Raw genomic sequence first — 16,369 nt, forward strand, 5'->3', positions numbered from 1 at the left:
GGTTTGTGCAAAATTTATAGCGTCTACAAACTGTGGAATATTTTTATTTATTTATTTATTTATTTTTATTATTATACTAGTAATGGCAGTGATCAGCAATTTATAGCGGGACTGCAATATTGCAGTGGACAAATCTGACACCTAACTGACACCTTTTACACTTTTTGGGGACCAGTGACAGTAATGCAGTGATCAGTGCTAAAAAATATGCACTGTCCAGTAATTCCCAAGCCTGATAAAGATCCAACTTTATGTGCAAGCTATAGGCCGATCTCACTTTTAAATATAGATCTCAAAAATTCTAACTAAAATATTAGCAAATATGTTGGGATCCCTACTCCACCACATTATAGGCCCAGAACAAGTTGGCTTTATGCAGGGCAGAGAGACTAAAGACAGCGTTATTAAGGCTTTGAATCTGATTCATGGAATTCGCGGTTCTAATGTCGAGGGCCTTTTGTTGTCCACCGACGCGGAAAAGGTCTTCGACAGGGTCGCCTGGGACTTTCTGTTCTATACGTGTAGACATATTGGCCTTGGGTCCAACATGATGGGCTGGATTCAGGCTTTATACCCAAATCCTACCGCGAGAGTGAAGGTCAATAACAACCTGTCCATGCCTTTTACTTTAAGAAATGGCACCAGACAAGGTTGCCCCCTGTCACCCCTTTTATTTATACTGACTTTTGAACCCCTCATTAGGACCATTAATCTTCCACCAGATATACATGGTTTTCAAAGAGGCACTAGGGAGTTTAAGTTCTCAGCATACGCTGATCTTTTATTCTTCATTTCTCAGCCACATATATCCATACCCAACCTGAATAACCAATTCAAATTTTATAGGCATCTTTCCAACTTTAAGATTAATCATAATAAGTCAGAGGCTATGAACTTAACTCTCCCCCCCTGATCTTCTAAAACTTACTTCTAAAAATTGCCCATATAGATGGGAGAAGAGTGCGTTGAAATAGCTAGGTTTTAAACTCACCCCATGTTTGGATACCTTACAGTGCCTTGCGAAAGTATTCGGCCCCCTTGAACTTTTCAACCTTTTGCCACATTTCAGGCTTCAAACATAAAGATATAAAACGGTAATTTTTTGTGAAGAATCAACAACAAGTGGGACACAATCATGAAGTGGAACGAAAATTATTGGATATTTCAGCCTTTTTTAACAAATAAAAAACTGAAAAATTTGGCGTGCAAAATTATTCAGCCCCCTTAAATTAATACTTTTTAGCGCCACCTTTTGCTGCGATTACAGCTGTAAGTCGCTTGGGGTAGGTCTCTATCAGTTTTGCACATCGAGAGACTGACATTTTTGCCCATTCCTCCTTGCAAAACAGCTCGAGCTCAGTGAGGTTGGACAGAGAGCATTTGTGAACAGCAGTTTTCAGTTCTTTCCACAGATTCTCGATTGGATTCAGGTCTGGACTTTGACTTGGCCATTCTAACACCTGGATATGTTTATTTGTGAACCATCTCATTGTAGATTTTGCTTTATGTTTTGGATCATTGTCTTGTTGGAAGACGAATCTCCGTCCCAGTCTCAGGTCTTATGCACACTCCATCAGGTTTTCTTCCAGAATGGTCCTGTATTTGGCTTCATTCATCTTCCCATCAATTTTAACCATCTTCCCTGTCCCTGCTGAAGAAAAGCAGGCCCAAACCATGATGCTGCCACCACCATGTTTGACAGTGGGGATGGTGTGTTCAGGGTGATGAGCTGTGTTGCTTTTATGCCAAACATAACATTTTGCATTGTTGCCAACAAGATTGATTTTGGTTTCATCTGACCAGAGCACCTTCTTCCACATGTTTGGTGTGTCTCCCAGGTGGCTTGTGGCAAACTTTAAAACTACACTTTTTATGGATATCTTTAAGAAATGGCTTTCTTCTTGCCACTCTTCCATAAAGGCCAGATTTGTGCAGTATACGACTGATTGTTGTCCTATGGACAGAGTCTCCCACCTCAGCTGTAGATCTCTGCAGTTCATCCAGAGTGATCATGGGCCTCTTGGCTGCATCTCTGATCAGTCTTCTCCTTGTATGAGCTGAAAGTTTAGAGGGACGGCCAGGTCTTCGTAGATTTGCAGTGGTCTGATACTCCTTCCATTTCAATAGTATCGCTTGCACAGTGCTCCTTGGGATGTTTAAAGCTTGGGAAATCTTTTTATATCCAAATATGGCTTTAAACTTCTCCACAACAGTATCTCGGACCTGTCTAGTGTGTTCCTTGTTATTCATGATGCTCTCTGCGCTTTAAACAGACCTCTGAGACTATCACAGTGCAGGTGCATTTATACAGAGACTTGATTACACACAGGTGGATTCTATTTATCATCATTAGTCATTTAGGTCAACATTGGATCATTTAGAGATCCTCACTGAACTTCTGGAGAGAGTTTGCTGCACTGAAAGTAAAGGGGCTGAATAATTTTGCACACCCAATTTTTCAGTTTTTTATTTGTTAACAAAGTTTGAAATATCCAATGAATTTCGTTCCACTTCATGATTGTGTCCCACTTGTTGTTGATTTCTCACAAAAAATTACAGTTTTATATCTTTATGTTTGAAGCCTGAAATGTGGCAAAAGGTCGAAAAGTTCAAGGGGGCCGAATACTTATATATATATAAAGGCTTTTAACACCAATACCTCCAATTAGGCACTGTGGCACAGTTCAGTTGCAGGGGCCCCTGATGAGCTGACTTGTAAGGTGTAACACAATCTGGCCTGAGAGGACAAACACCGAGGCATCTGTGGAGCGGTCTGGAACACACCACCTGCAAGGTAAACCAGGCCTATCTAGCCTATCGCTTGGTCTCTAACCTGACTATAGGCTATCAATGCTACCGGGCCTCTACCTATCTAAATGGCCATCAGAAGCCTATCCTGTCATACCCTGAGCTGTTGCTTTAAATAATGAAGTCGTAGATATACACTTCAACACAAACCAGTCACTTGATAGGTTATAATCAAATAAACTTTGGTCTCATATACTTGAGAAAAGCCCAAGTATATTGCAGTATGCAAATAGAAAGTTTCAGTGAATCAGAGAAGCCTCTAACAGATATCTGATTCCCACACAGGAGTGCTCACATGGGAGTGACAGTAATATAAGAAACAGTGAGCTACACAGTGCAGTAACACTTGTCCCTTTTCAATCTGGATGGATATAACACAAAATCAGCCTTCAGCACCTCTAGCTTGCACAGCATGGGGCTGGGCACACTCTCCTCTCCACTTCCTGTAAGACATCTATATATATATATATATGTATATATATATATATATATATATATATATATATATATATATATATATATAGTATATATATATAGTCTGCCATTGTTACCGGTGTTACCTTCAGCCAATTTAAACTGAATACCCAAGTGTGAGATTGGAGACAATGACCATTCCGGCATCTTTGGTTTGTTTTGTTTATTTGATAATGGGGATGGGAGAAGGGAATGAGTGGGATACTACTCTGGCTCAACTAGGTAAAAAAGGGACACTTTGCAGAAAAATGCCTTTCAGCCCTCGCTTGACGCCAGATGGATGCCGACCAATGCCTGCTGGCGCTTAAAAAATGCTGACTTGCTGAACTATACTTGAACTTGACTTTTGACACTCTGGTTAGCTCAACCGGTGTGCAGGAAGGAAGGAAGGTGCGGGAAAGCTTGGTTGCGGCTCTGTGTACAGAGTTTCAATCCTTGTTTTTCGGAGAGGAATAATGAGTGACATCGCTGGCTATTGCACCAAGCTGGGAGAGATTTACTATGTGGATTAGAGCCTTGGTCTCCGCTACCTACTAACTGTGATACATGACCTGTTTAGGTCTAGCCATCTGGTAAGAGTGTATTGATGAGTACCTGGTGGTGGATCTTTAGCTCCCTGCACTATTAAAGCTTGCCGGTGTGATTTATATTATGCACCTGGACTCTTTATTATATTTTCCATGGACTTGAATGGTTCTGTTTATGAATTAGTGCTACACCTTCATTTATATTGTTCATACTGATTTTTATTCAGAATCTTATTGTGTTAGCTGCTTTTAGTTTTATAATACACATCATGTTTATTTTGTTTATTATTTTGGTTTATCGCAGCAATAGACATTAGACATTAGACATTAATGGCTGTGTGTTGAGTTATTTTGAGGGGACAGCAAATTTACACTCTTATACAAGCTGTACACTCACTACTTTACATTGTAGTTCTATATCAAGTCGCGCTAAAAGTGAAAAATGGAACAAATAAAGTCCATATAAAGTCCATAAATTGGTGTAATCTTTAATTTTCAAACCAGGCTCCTTATGGATGTATGCTTACCAGAAAGGTAAAATTTAAATGCAGGTTCTCTATAATAAATCTTGTCCACTTGATGGAAAGCCAGAACCGGTAAACTCGTGGTGACTCAGTGGTCGTTGAATCATAAAAATATAAATAGAAAACGCAATAGCGTAAAACCCAACATAAATGATTTTATGTGACTTGTAACACCAATGTGATCATTCAATGGTTAGCTCAAAAAATTGTGTTGTATTGATATAACCACCACCAGTGTGAATGCTCACAAACCGATAGTTAGGAAGATTCAAAAATTAAGTGCACTAAAATAAAAAAGAGGAAATAAATCCCATGCAAAAAGGACACCTTAAGGTACTCCTTACCAAAGTGAGTAAGGGCAATCGCATATAACACTCAAGAATCAGTGCTATCCTTCACCAGATGAAATCGCCTCTTACCAAGTGAAGACAATAGAAACGCCAAAGTGAATGGGGGCAATCACATATAACACTCAAGCATCAGTGCTATCCTTCACCAGCTGAAATCGCCTCTTACTAAATGAAGATATTAAAAAAAGCCAAAGTGTATCAGGGCAGTCACTTTACATTGTAGCAAAGTGTAATTTCTTCAGTGTTGTCACATGAAAAGATAATAAAATATTTACAAAAATGTGAGGAGAGGTGTACTCACTTTTGTGAGATACTGTATATAGTTACAGTTGTTGGTTGTTGTACTAGCAGACTGATTCACTGTGTAGGGTTTTAGGCACCCTAAAAAACTATTATTGCTGGTTGCAAAATAGTACAGGTAATAGTGGTGTGTAGACCTCTATTGCTAATTGTGTGTTATTTTTGGCATGCCCACACTGTGTGAGAAATACATTGTCAAAATACTTACCTTGCCTCTTACTAAATACCTTGGGGTATCTTCTTTCCAAAAAAAGGGTAATTTTTCAGGTGTTTTTACTTCAGGGTTTAGGATCAGGTGAAAATGTAAGCAGTTGAGAAATCAGATGTGAAGGTTTTCCCTTTGAAAGGCTTAAAACGTTTGTAAAAGCCAAACATTTAAAAAAAAAAAAATAACAAACATGTTATACTTATGCACAGAGCCTCCTCTCCCCAATCCTCCTCTTTTGGGTCCCCCCGCTGGTGCTCCGGGCCCTCCCCCCCTGCTAAGTGCCCCCCACAGTAAGCTGTTTGCTGTGGGAGCACTCACGCGTGCTTGTACCCGCCTCTGGCTCACTGGCTGTGATTGACAGCAGTAAGTGCCAATGCACAGAACCATTGCACAGAGAAGGTAAATATAACAATACTTTACAAAAAAGATGTATCAAGAAATGTAGCAGAATATATTTTGGCCTAAATTTATGAAAAAAGGTTATTTGTTTGACATTTTTTTTTTTTTAAACAGAAAGTAAGAGAAACAGTTTTCTTTTTACCCTTTTTTCTTTATACAGTAAAACATTTAAAATGATATGAAATTAATTAGAGTACTGTGTTATATGACTGTGACTGAATATTTCTCCATAAAAGAACTAAAAAAAAAAAAAAAAAAAAAAACACATTACCAAAAAGAACCTACCCATTCATGATTATAATTTCATGCATCACCGATCCCATTATATTTAATCTATTTGTTTTCATAGAAAAATCATAGACTCAAAACAACTTAAAATACAAAAAATAAAGGTGCAAAAAGTACACTCTTCGGTATAAATAATGACACTTCCTTTCCTAATCTGTGTTAAATATACAAAATATTTCAATTATTCTGAAAAAAAAAAAAGATTCTAGGAAAATAATTTCTAACCCCTCAAACAAATATGTACCCCCTTCAGAATAAAGGAGGTATACTGAGCACTTTTACACCATTGTATTCAGTGAACTGTGTGTTCTCTGCAAAATTAACAACTGCTCTATATTAAAACAAAATGCATTGAAGAATTTAAACTGCATCCTTATGGCAGTAGACAAAAAAGAGTGTTACTCAAGTTAGAAAGAATTGTTTTGCTGAAGTCTTCTGTATCCGAAAAGACCAGAACATAAAAAGAATGACATCATATACCCTCCCATCTACTAAAATATTTAACAACATTTCTAACTAAATGAGGAAATTCTGCAAATATATTTTAGCTGCTAGAAACACTTGGAAACCCACATTGTCGGAGCTAACATTATATATTTCAGATTTAGATATTAAATAAGAATGTAAGAAAAAAAAATGTGCTATTAAGAATCCTAGCTTTAAATGTCAGAAAAATCTTTGGTACCTTTTTACCTTGTACTCTGCATTAACATGCCGCTTCTAGCTTGAGCAATACATACCAGAGGTTGTACTCCACGGTTAGGTGTGGTGTTTTTCATTTTAATTTTTATTTAATTTTCAATTTAATTTTTCAAGCTAAGAATACTTCTAGCAAGTACAAAATAAGACCTGTTGATCTTGCCAGAAATGTAGTATGCTTGTCAGTTCATGTGAACTGCATTTAAAGCAACAACATTCTTATTTTTACTTTGTAAACTATTAATCTCCTCATCCCTCATGTTATGGTGATTTTAAAAAGGCAGAAATATTTGTAGTTTAGTGTGGGTGGCAACCATGTCTTCCTTCATGCAATCACTAGAAGCGTGATTGTAGCCACTCAGTGACAAGACGTTGAAAATAAATGAAAAAAAGTTTAGGAAAAAAAAAGAAAATGATTATACCTACCACATCTAAGAATTGGACAGTTGCAATTTACTCATACTATTCGATTAACTAGACTTATATGGTTCAGAGTGCACTTGGAAGGATACAAGTACAGATGGAATAAATGGTGGAATTGTGTTTTTCTTGTCACAAGGAAAACACAATAGACCACGTCCTTTGACAGCTGGCTACCCTGGATGCTTGATTAACATCCTTAATTTTTGGGCATGTGAGGGAAAGTGTGCTTGGAAGGATACAAGCACAGATTAATTATATGGTGGAGTTACATTTTTCTTGTTCTCTAGACCAGGTCCTTGATAAAGCTTATGGACAATGCCTTCAGCCAAGTGTCCGAATCTGGGACTCAATTGAAAGGTCACTCTTGAACTTGGATTGGTAGCTGGTGACTTACACATGAGCCTGGAATTATATGGTCAACAACCAATATTCAGCAAACGGGTATACTGTATGTCCAACCATTCATGAATGGAGATTCTCTTTTTTCTCTACCAGCCTATTTGAGCTATGAGTGTCATAAATTGGCTTTTCTTATTTGATATCTTACTTGGTCCATTAATTATTATTTTCTTTAATCTATAAATATATTGATTATAAATATATGGTTAGGGTAATATGGTATGGCTTTTAATTTATTTTATAATGTTTGTTGTTTTGTTTATGTATAGTAAAGATGTGTTGGATGGTACATTGGAGTGGATACATACGTTTTGTAGACCCTATATTGGCACATTGGGGGAGCCTAAGCTGAGTATACTTTATGCTAAAGGTTTCTGTAAACTGTAATATATACATTTATGTTTATACATGCTTTAAAATATTGTTACAATATATTTATCTTTTATATTTTAAAGGATGCATTTAAAAAATGACACAATGGTTGTTGAATTTATTCTTCTTGGACTTTCTAATCATCCAAAAACTCAAATAATTCTTTTTTTTATCTTTATTTTTGGCTATATGATTATTTTGATGGGAAACATTGTCTTTATTATTCTGATTATAATAGATACCAGCCTTCATACACCCATGTATTTCTTTCTTTCAAACCTTTCTTTTCTTGATCTCTGTTTTTCAACTTCAACGATACCAAGGATGCTGAGAGATCTGATGGCAGTAAAAAAAATAATCTCTTATACAGAGTGTGCAACACAAATGTACATGTCCCTCTCCTTTGGCGAAATTGAGTGTATTTTGCTAGCCATTATGGCATATGATCGTTATGTAGCCATATGTTATCCATTACATTACATTACAATCATGAGTAAGATGGTCTGCATCAAAATAGCTGCTGGTACATGGATATGCGGATTCCTTCTTGCTATTTCTCACGTGATTCTCACGTTGAATGTAGATCTTTGTGGAAATAATGAAATAAATCATTTTTTTTGTGAAGTACCAGAGATCCTATCTCTGTCATGTGACAATATTATCTTAGTTGAATTCATTATTTTTGTGGTTGGTGTGATTATTTTAATGATTCCTGTCACATTTATTGCAGTGTCATACATTAAAATAATCATAAGCATCCTTAAAATTGGATCATTGGCTGGGCAGAGAAAAGCCTTTTCTACATGTGGATCCCATATGATAGCTGTGACAATATTTTATGGTTCAGCTATGGCTGCCTATATGAAACCTAGATCACGTTCAGAACCTGGAAAAGACAAAGTGATTGCCATCTTTTATACAATAGTACCGCCAATGTTAAACCCTGTTATTTATACCCTTAGAAATAATACTGTTAAGGCAGCTTTTCTGAAATTTAAAAGAAGAACGTTTTTAACCTTTAAAGAGCTTGATGCTTTTTCTGCAACATATCAATAGCATCAGATGATTACTCGCCCACCAGTAGTTAGGCCACTGACTATCTGACTAGAGTAGTGATGTCATCATCATTATCTCAATCACAAAGTGGCCAGGACAATGATTCTTAGATGAAGAGGAAAATAGGGCTGGGCATAAGTGTGGGCTGTGTTCTCTCCTCTTCCAGCACCTCCCTCTGCCTACTAAAAGAATGTGTGTGGCCAGAAGGAGTTAAGGCTTGCTCACACGTGTGTTGATAATGAAGAATCAAGCAATGCTTATTAACACACCTATAGCATTTACAATGTGTTTTTGGCATGTTTTTGTTGAGTTTTTAAAGCATTAAAAAAGCTTAAAAAATGCGTAATAAATGCCCATGAAAGTGTTTCTTTTTTAGTGGGAAGTACCTAAAGGGGAAGTGATATAGAGGAAATTATCTACTTTTCAGACAGGTTTAGGTTGTGGTGTGATAGCTTCAAGATAGCTGCAAGAATTATTCATATTCTTTGATTTCTTTGACAGTTGACTTGGTTCCGCCTAACTTTGCTGAAAAAAAATCTTTGCCACTGGCAATCATGCCCCTGCTCCTGGCCTGGCACTGTCAGTGTTGGTGGCTGGCTTGCAGCTTTTGCCTGCACACAGAAGCAAATAGTTTTACCACATGGCTTCTCTGTACAAATAGAAAGTGGCTGGAGCTGCTCTGTCCTAGTTTTCTATTATGTCCCAGTGCATTTTGGAATACAGGAAACTCCACTGCCTCTTCCCCAGCAACCAGCTAACACTTTAAATGCTTCACTAGCACACCATAAATGCTATAGGTGCTGTTACAGTGTGGTTACAGAGTCTTACTATTGAAATCAATGGAGGCCGCTGACAAGTAGGGATGATCGAACTTTTCAAAAGTTCGGTTCGGCCAGAACATCCGAACTTCCCGAAAGTTCGGCCTGGATTTCAGAACCCCATTGAAATCAATGGGACCCGAACTTCGGTAATCAAAAAACACCATTTTGAAGCCCTAAAACCCAATAAATGCCCCTAAAAAGTGCCTAGGGTTCTGGGTCATGCCCCAGGTACTATTAATCACACAAAAAAAAGTTCTTAAAATTTTTTTTCTTTTGATAGAGAGCCAATTATTGAAAAAAATAAAAAAATAAAAAATCTTTTGATTTAGTGTCTGGGGGGGGGGGTCTAAAAAGTGTACCTGTGAAGTTTCAACTCTGTAGCATGTCCAGAACCAGGAAAAAAAATATTGTTTGTATTAGAATCAATATAGAACAGGGATATGGCTCCGCTATTTTCACACCTTGCCAGTTTTGTAGCAAGCATTTTTTTGGGCATTTTTTGGGGGACTTTGCAGGCAGGCAAAACATCTGAACTTCTGTGTAGGGGTATATATACATACACCCATGTCCGTATATATACACATACACATATATAGGTGTGAAAGTAGCAGAACACTATGCTTGCGCTAATGAAATAATGAACACCAATATGTCTCCACTCCTATCACACCTATATATGTGTATGTGTAAAAATACATATAAGTGTGTGTGTATATATACCCCTATACAGAAGTTCAGATGTTTTGCCTGCCTCCAAAGACCCCCAAAAAATGCCCAAAAAAACGTCAGCTACAAAAACGCCCAGGTGTGTTTTTGCAGCTGGCGTTTTTTTTTTGGGCATTTTTTTGGGGTCTTTGGAGGCAGGCAAAACATCTGAACTTCTGTATAGGGGTATATATACACACACACTTATATGTATTTTGCAGCAGTGGTTGAAATGTGTCAAGGCAGATATTGATTGTTCAATAACAGGAACTAGGCTTTAAAAAGTTGTGAACTAAACTGAACTGCAAATATTTAAAACCATGTCTCATATTACACCCAATTTTAGAGGTTGCATGAAACAGGGTTGCATTACAACTTTCTGACTGGGAAGACTACAAGTGCAATCTTCCACTACAGTAGAAGGACATATAGATCACTAAGTAGCACAAGTTTAGCAATACCAGTGATATAGTCCATTGATTGCTTCCTCAAGCCCCAAACAGAAAGTCTGTACCTCCATTTGATCCTGGGGTAGGGGGTAAACAATGCAAGAGCCTGTGCATTGTACCCAGGATGCATTAGTCATAGTTAAAATATCCTGCAGACTTTCATTGCAAAAATGTTGTATATTCACATTATTTGTTTTAATAATGTTGTTGCATTTATTAAGTGGACCATGTTTTTAGGAAGCCAGAATGCTATTTTAGTTTAGTCAAATCTAAAAGATATAAGTTGTAAAGTGAAATGATATTTTTTTTTTTGCTCTGACATACACCATGGTACAAAAAACACTTAATTTTAAGCACATGTATGTAACTTGATCGTGTTAAGCACTTGTCCACAAGATTTTGCTGTTTAGAAAACGAGAACACATTTTGTCTTTATTTCAGAGATATGTTGGCTTTGTGGTGTCAAGCATTTTTGTCTTTTTAGTAATTCCTAATACATTTGACTTTTTTGGTAAACAAGAAGGTTTTAATTCAGCTGCCTACCTTTGAGAAAGTCCAGTAAGACACAACAAGTCAAGTGGACGTGGCCTGTGATGTCATCACGCTGGGCGGGCTCACTGTGAGACCGATGGAATGGCTCGGTAAAAATTGTGGACTTGGGAGTCCTCTTTCATTGCATTTGTATATCTGTTTCAATGCATGTGTAATTTTTTAGGTTGCTTTTAATAAACAAATGGTGATCACTGTAAAGTTTCCTTATGTCCCCCTATAAATGTATGGGATCCTAAGCGATATTAAGAGGCAGACTTTAATCCAGAAGGAGACCTGTGGAGCCTGTGACTGAATGCTGTATTTGACCTCCTGTTAACAATGAGGTCCATCACAATGGGGTTTAGGTCAGGCATGTTTGCTGGCAAATAAAGCACAGTAATACCATGTTTCAGCCCGTCTGCATTATTAGGTCTGGTGTCTACTATCTTTCTCTTGACAATACCCCACAGATTCTCCATGGGGTTAAGGTCAGGCAAGCTTACTGGTCAATAACGCACAGTGATATCATGTTTATTAAACCAGGTACTGGTACTTTTGGCAGTGTGGGCAGGTGCCAAATTCTGCTGGAAAATTAAATCAGCATCTCCATAAAGCTGGTCAGCAGAGGGAAGCATGAAGTGCTTTAGAATTTCCTGGTAGAGGGCTGAGCAGAGTTTTGATCTGATAAAACAGAGTGGACTAACACCAGCAGATGACATAACTGTTATAGGTGTGTTTCTCTGCAGCAGGGACTGGAATACTTGTCAGGATAGAAGAAAAATGGATGGGGCGAAATGCCATCAAACTCTTGAGGAAAATCTGCTGCCCTCTGTAATCACTTGGCACCTAATAGCAAAGAAATAGACAATCAGCCTCCTGGCTTATACATACAGCCATGTCACTCAGGCCTTTCACTTCAGGCCTTTGTCTGTTTCTCACAGACAGTCTTTATACACACTTTGTGCACATTATATGCAGTCCCTTACTGCTTTGACTCCTATGTGGAACCCTCCTTACTCCTGGCAGTGAACTTAGGCTTGGGTCTCTGGCTTTCACAGTACACACATGCTCTCTCTGGCTTCTCCCTTGCACGCCTGGACTACACGGGAGGGTGGAGCCCAGAACCATGGTCAGGTGTCTAGGCATGTGGGAGGATCCCTACCATATGGTTGCAATCTTGCCTAAACCTGGACCAGCTCTGTGAGGTCAGCAGACTTCAGACCACTGTCTGCTGTAAATGGGTCACAGGAGCGCAGAACAAACTGCACTATTTTGATCCCCAGGAGAAATACAGCCAAACAAGCTTTGGCTGTACTTCTCCTTTAAGTAGTAGCTTCTTGCTAAAACTGGCCGCAATCCTCCATGATATGTGAGCTGAGAAATAGGTAACAGGTACAAAGCTCCCTGAGAGGATCACACTTTCAGGCAAAGATACCAATCCAGTGAGGTAGTGACTAGAGTTGAGCGGACACCTGGATGTCCGTGTTCGGTGGGTTCGGCCGAACTTGAAAAAAAAGTCTGGGTCTGTGTCCCGGACTTTTTCCGAACTTTACCCGGACACCGAACCCCATTGAAGTCAATGGGGACCCGAACTTTCAGGCACTAAAATGGCTCTAAAACACCAATGGAAAGGGCTAGAGTGCTGCAAATGGCAGCAAAACATAGTTAAGAGCATGGCAAGTGCTCTGCAAACAAATGTGGATAGGGAAATAACTTAAAACAACAAAAAAAAAACAGAAAAATAAAACAATGTGCTTCATCTGTGAAGGACGAGGCCCATATGGAGTAGGAGGGAGGTTGAGGTGGTGGTGGATGTGGCGGTGTCATAGGCGTGAGCACAGGGTGTGCCGGGTGTGCCTGAGCACACCCTAATCACCTAGGGCACATTAGCATTATCGCTCTGTTTGCCAGTGAGGAGATGGGAAAGATCTCCCTCGGACCTGCTCTGCCATAAGAGAAGTGCCACACACTTCTATTTCACTTTGCCAGCAGGGAGAGTAATGTACCGGGGCCATATACATGTAGGCAAACACATGCATGTGTATTTAAACTTTGGGGTGCACACCCTAATGCAATAGGCTGCGCACAACTATGGGCGGTGTAGGTGGAAGCGGCGGTGGAGGAGGACGAGGTAGCCAACACTGCTTTTTTTCAGTCATTTTAAATGAGGGTACACCCCAAAAGAGTGAGAAAGATCAAAAATAGAACAATGGCTGGGTAAGGTCGGTATCCATCTCTATTCTGCACAAGGTACGGAAAAGTCCTGTGGGATCCATGCCTGGTTCATTTTAATGAACGTGAGCTTGTCCACATTGTCTCTGGACAGGCGGCTGTGCTTGTCTGTGATAACGCCCCCAGCCGTGCTAAATACACGTTCAGATAATACACTGGCTGCAGGGCATGCCAGCACCTCCAAGGCGTAAAGGGCAAGCTCAGGCCATGTGCCCAATTTGGAGACCCAGAAGTTGAAGGGGGCAGACCCGTCATTCACTACATGTAGGCGTTTGCACACATACTGCTCCACCATGTTGGTGAAATGCTGCCTCCTGCTAAGACGTTCCATATGAGCTGCTGGTGCTGCTGTTTGTTGTGGCGTGCTGACAAAGCTTTTCCACATTTTGGCCATGCTAACCCTGCCTTCTGAGGTGCTGGCGGTGCCCTGGTTGCGTTGGCGACCTCTTCCTCCTCCTCTGCCTTGGCCTTGTGCTTCCACTGTGGCCCCGCTGTCAGGTGGGAATGCCAGCAGCATCGCGTCTACCAGAGTGCGCTTGTACTCGCGCATCTTGCGATCGCGCTCCAGTGAGTGAATTAAGGACGGTACGTTGTCCTTGTAACGGGGATCCAGCAGCGTGGCCACCCAGTAATCAGCACAAGTTAGAATGTGGGCAACTCGGCGGTCGTTGTGGAGACACTGCAGCATGTAATCGCTCATGTGTGCCAGGCTGCCCAGAGGCAACGAAATGTCCTCTGTATCCCCCCAGCCACGCACCAGTGATGGCCATGAGCTGGCCTGGGTGCCACCCTGCTGTGAACATGGTTCCATCTCCTCCTCCATCTCCTCCTCCTCATCCTCCTCATCCTCCAGAACTGTGCCCCTGCTGGACAATTGTGTCCCTGGCGTTTGTGTGTGCAGGAACCCACCCTCGGAGCCCCTTGCGAATGACTGCCCTGAAAGCCTTGGAAATGTTACCTCTTCATCTTCCTCCTCCTCCTCCTCATCCTGTGCCACATCCTCTTCCATCATCGCCCGAATCGTTTTTTGAAGGAGGCATAGAAGTGGGATAGTTAAGCAGACAACAACGTCATCGGCACTGGCCATGTTGGTGGAGGACTCAAAACAGCGCAACAAGGCACACAGGTCTCGCATGGAGGCCAAGTTATTGGTGGTGAAGTGGTGCTGTTCCGCAGAGCGACTCATGCGTGCGTGCTGCAGCTGAAACTCCACTATGGCCTGCTGCTGCTCGCACAGTCTTTGCAGCATGTGCAAGGTGGAGTTCCTCCTTGTGGGCACGTCACATTTGAGGCGGTGAGCGGGAAGGCCGAAGTTACGCTGCAGCGCTGACAGGCGAGCAGCAGCAGGGTGAGAACGCCGAAAGTGCGCACAGATGGCCGGCACTTTCTGCAGCAGCTCTGACATATCGGGGTAATTTTTAAGGAACCTCTGCACCACCAAATTCAGCACATGCGCCAGGCAAGGGATGTGCGTCAAACCGGCTAGGCCCAGAGCTGCTATGAGATTTCGCCCATTATCGCACACCACCAGGCCGGGCTTGAGGCTCGCTGGCAGCAACCACTCATTTGTCTGCTGTTCCATGCTCCTCCACAACTCCTGCACGGTGTGTGGTTTTTCCCCCAAACAGGCAAGTTTTAAAACTGCCTGCTGTCGTTTACCCCTGGCTGTGCTGAAGTTGGTGGTGAAGGTGTTACGCTGACCGGATGAGGAGGCGGTAGAGGATGAGGAAGCGGAGTAGGAGGAGTTAGGAACAGGAGGCAAACTGAAGCTCCCTGCAATCCTCGGTGGTGGAAGGACGTGCGCCAAATTGCTATCCGCCTCAGGCCCATCCGCCACTGCACTTACCCAGTGTGCCGTTAGGGAGATATAACGCCCCTGACCGTGCTTACTGGTCCATGTATTGGTAGTTAGGTGGACCCTGGCACAGATGGCGTTGCGCAGCGCACAGCTGATTTTTTCCCCCACTTGGTTGTGCAGGGAAGGGATGGCTTGCCTGGAAAAGTAGTGGCGGCTGGGCACGACGTACTGTGGGACAGCCACCGACATAAGGCTTTTAAAACTGTGCGTCTCCACCAGATGGAATGACAGCATTTCAAAGGCCAAGAATTTTGAAATGCTGGCATTCAGGGCCAGGGATCGCGGGTGGGTAGGGGGGTACTTCCTCTTCCTCTCAAGTGTTTGGGAGATGGAAAGCTGAACGCTTCCAGGGGACATTGTGGAGATGGTTGGTGACCCAGGTGGTGGTGTTGCTGACAAATCGTCTGTTTGCAGGGTGGCAGGTGCCGGTATCACTACAGAGGTAGATGAAGAGGCCGAGACTGCAGCAGAAGAGGAAGCAGGAGGAGCCAGAGACCTTTCTTGGTTTTGAAGGTGTCTACTCCACTGCAGCTCGTGCTTTGCACTTAGATGCCTGATCATGCAGGTTGTGCTCAGGTTGAGAAGGTTTATGCCTCGCTTCAGGCTCTGATTGCACAGGGTGCAATCTCGTGTCCTGTCATCAGCACATTTTCTGAAGAACTTCCACGCTAGAGAACTCCTTTGAGCTGGCTTTGGTGCGCTCGTTCCCATGCTGCGTTGGGCAGTAGCAGGCATAGTGTCTAGGGCATGGCCACTCCGCTTCTGCACCCTGCTCCCTCTTCTGTTGTGCTGGTGGCTCTGTGCGACCACCGCCTCTTCCTCCAAACTACTCAGGTCACCTGCATGACCTTCATTCCATGTGTGGTTGAGGACCTCATCGTCCTCCACATCATCTTCCACCCAGTCTTCACCCCTGCCCTCCTTGTCGGTCTCCACAATTCTGAAT

The 16,369-nt window shown here is 41.5% G+C and overlaps 1 protein-coding gene across 1 annotated transcript; it reads left to right on the forward strand.

The window, feature by feature from the left end:
• Positions 1–7,855: 7,855 nt before the first annotated feature.
• Positions 7,856–8,827, forward strand: LOC309558712 (olfactory receptor 2D2-like; the record flags this gene model as incomplete). The annotated part of the gene is made up of 1 exon (XM_082261766.1): positions 7,856–8,827. The coding sequence occupies one exon, from the start codon at positions 7,856–7,858 to the stop codon at positions 8,825–8,827; it is 972 nt and encodes a 323-aa protein (XP_082117892.1).
• Positions 8,828–16,369: the final 7,542 nt, after the last annotated feature.

The sequence above is a fragment of the Pelophylax lessonae genome (assembly GCF_965119305.1).
Source record: "Pelophylax lessonae genome assembly, chromosome: 6".
Classification (NCBI taxonomy): Eukaryota; Metazoa; Chordata; class Amphibia; order Anura; family Ranidae; genus Pelophylax; species Pelophylax lessonae.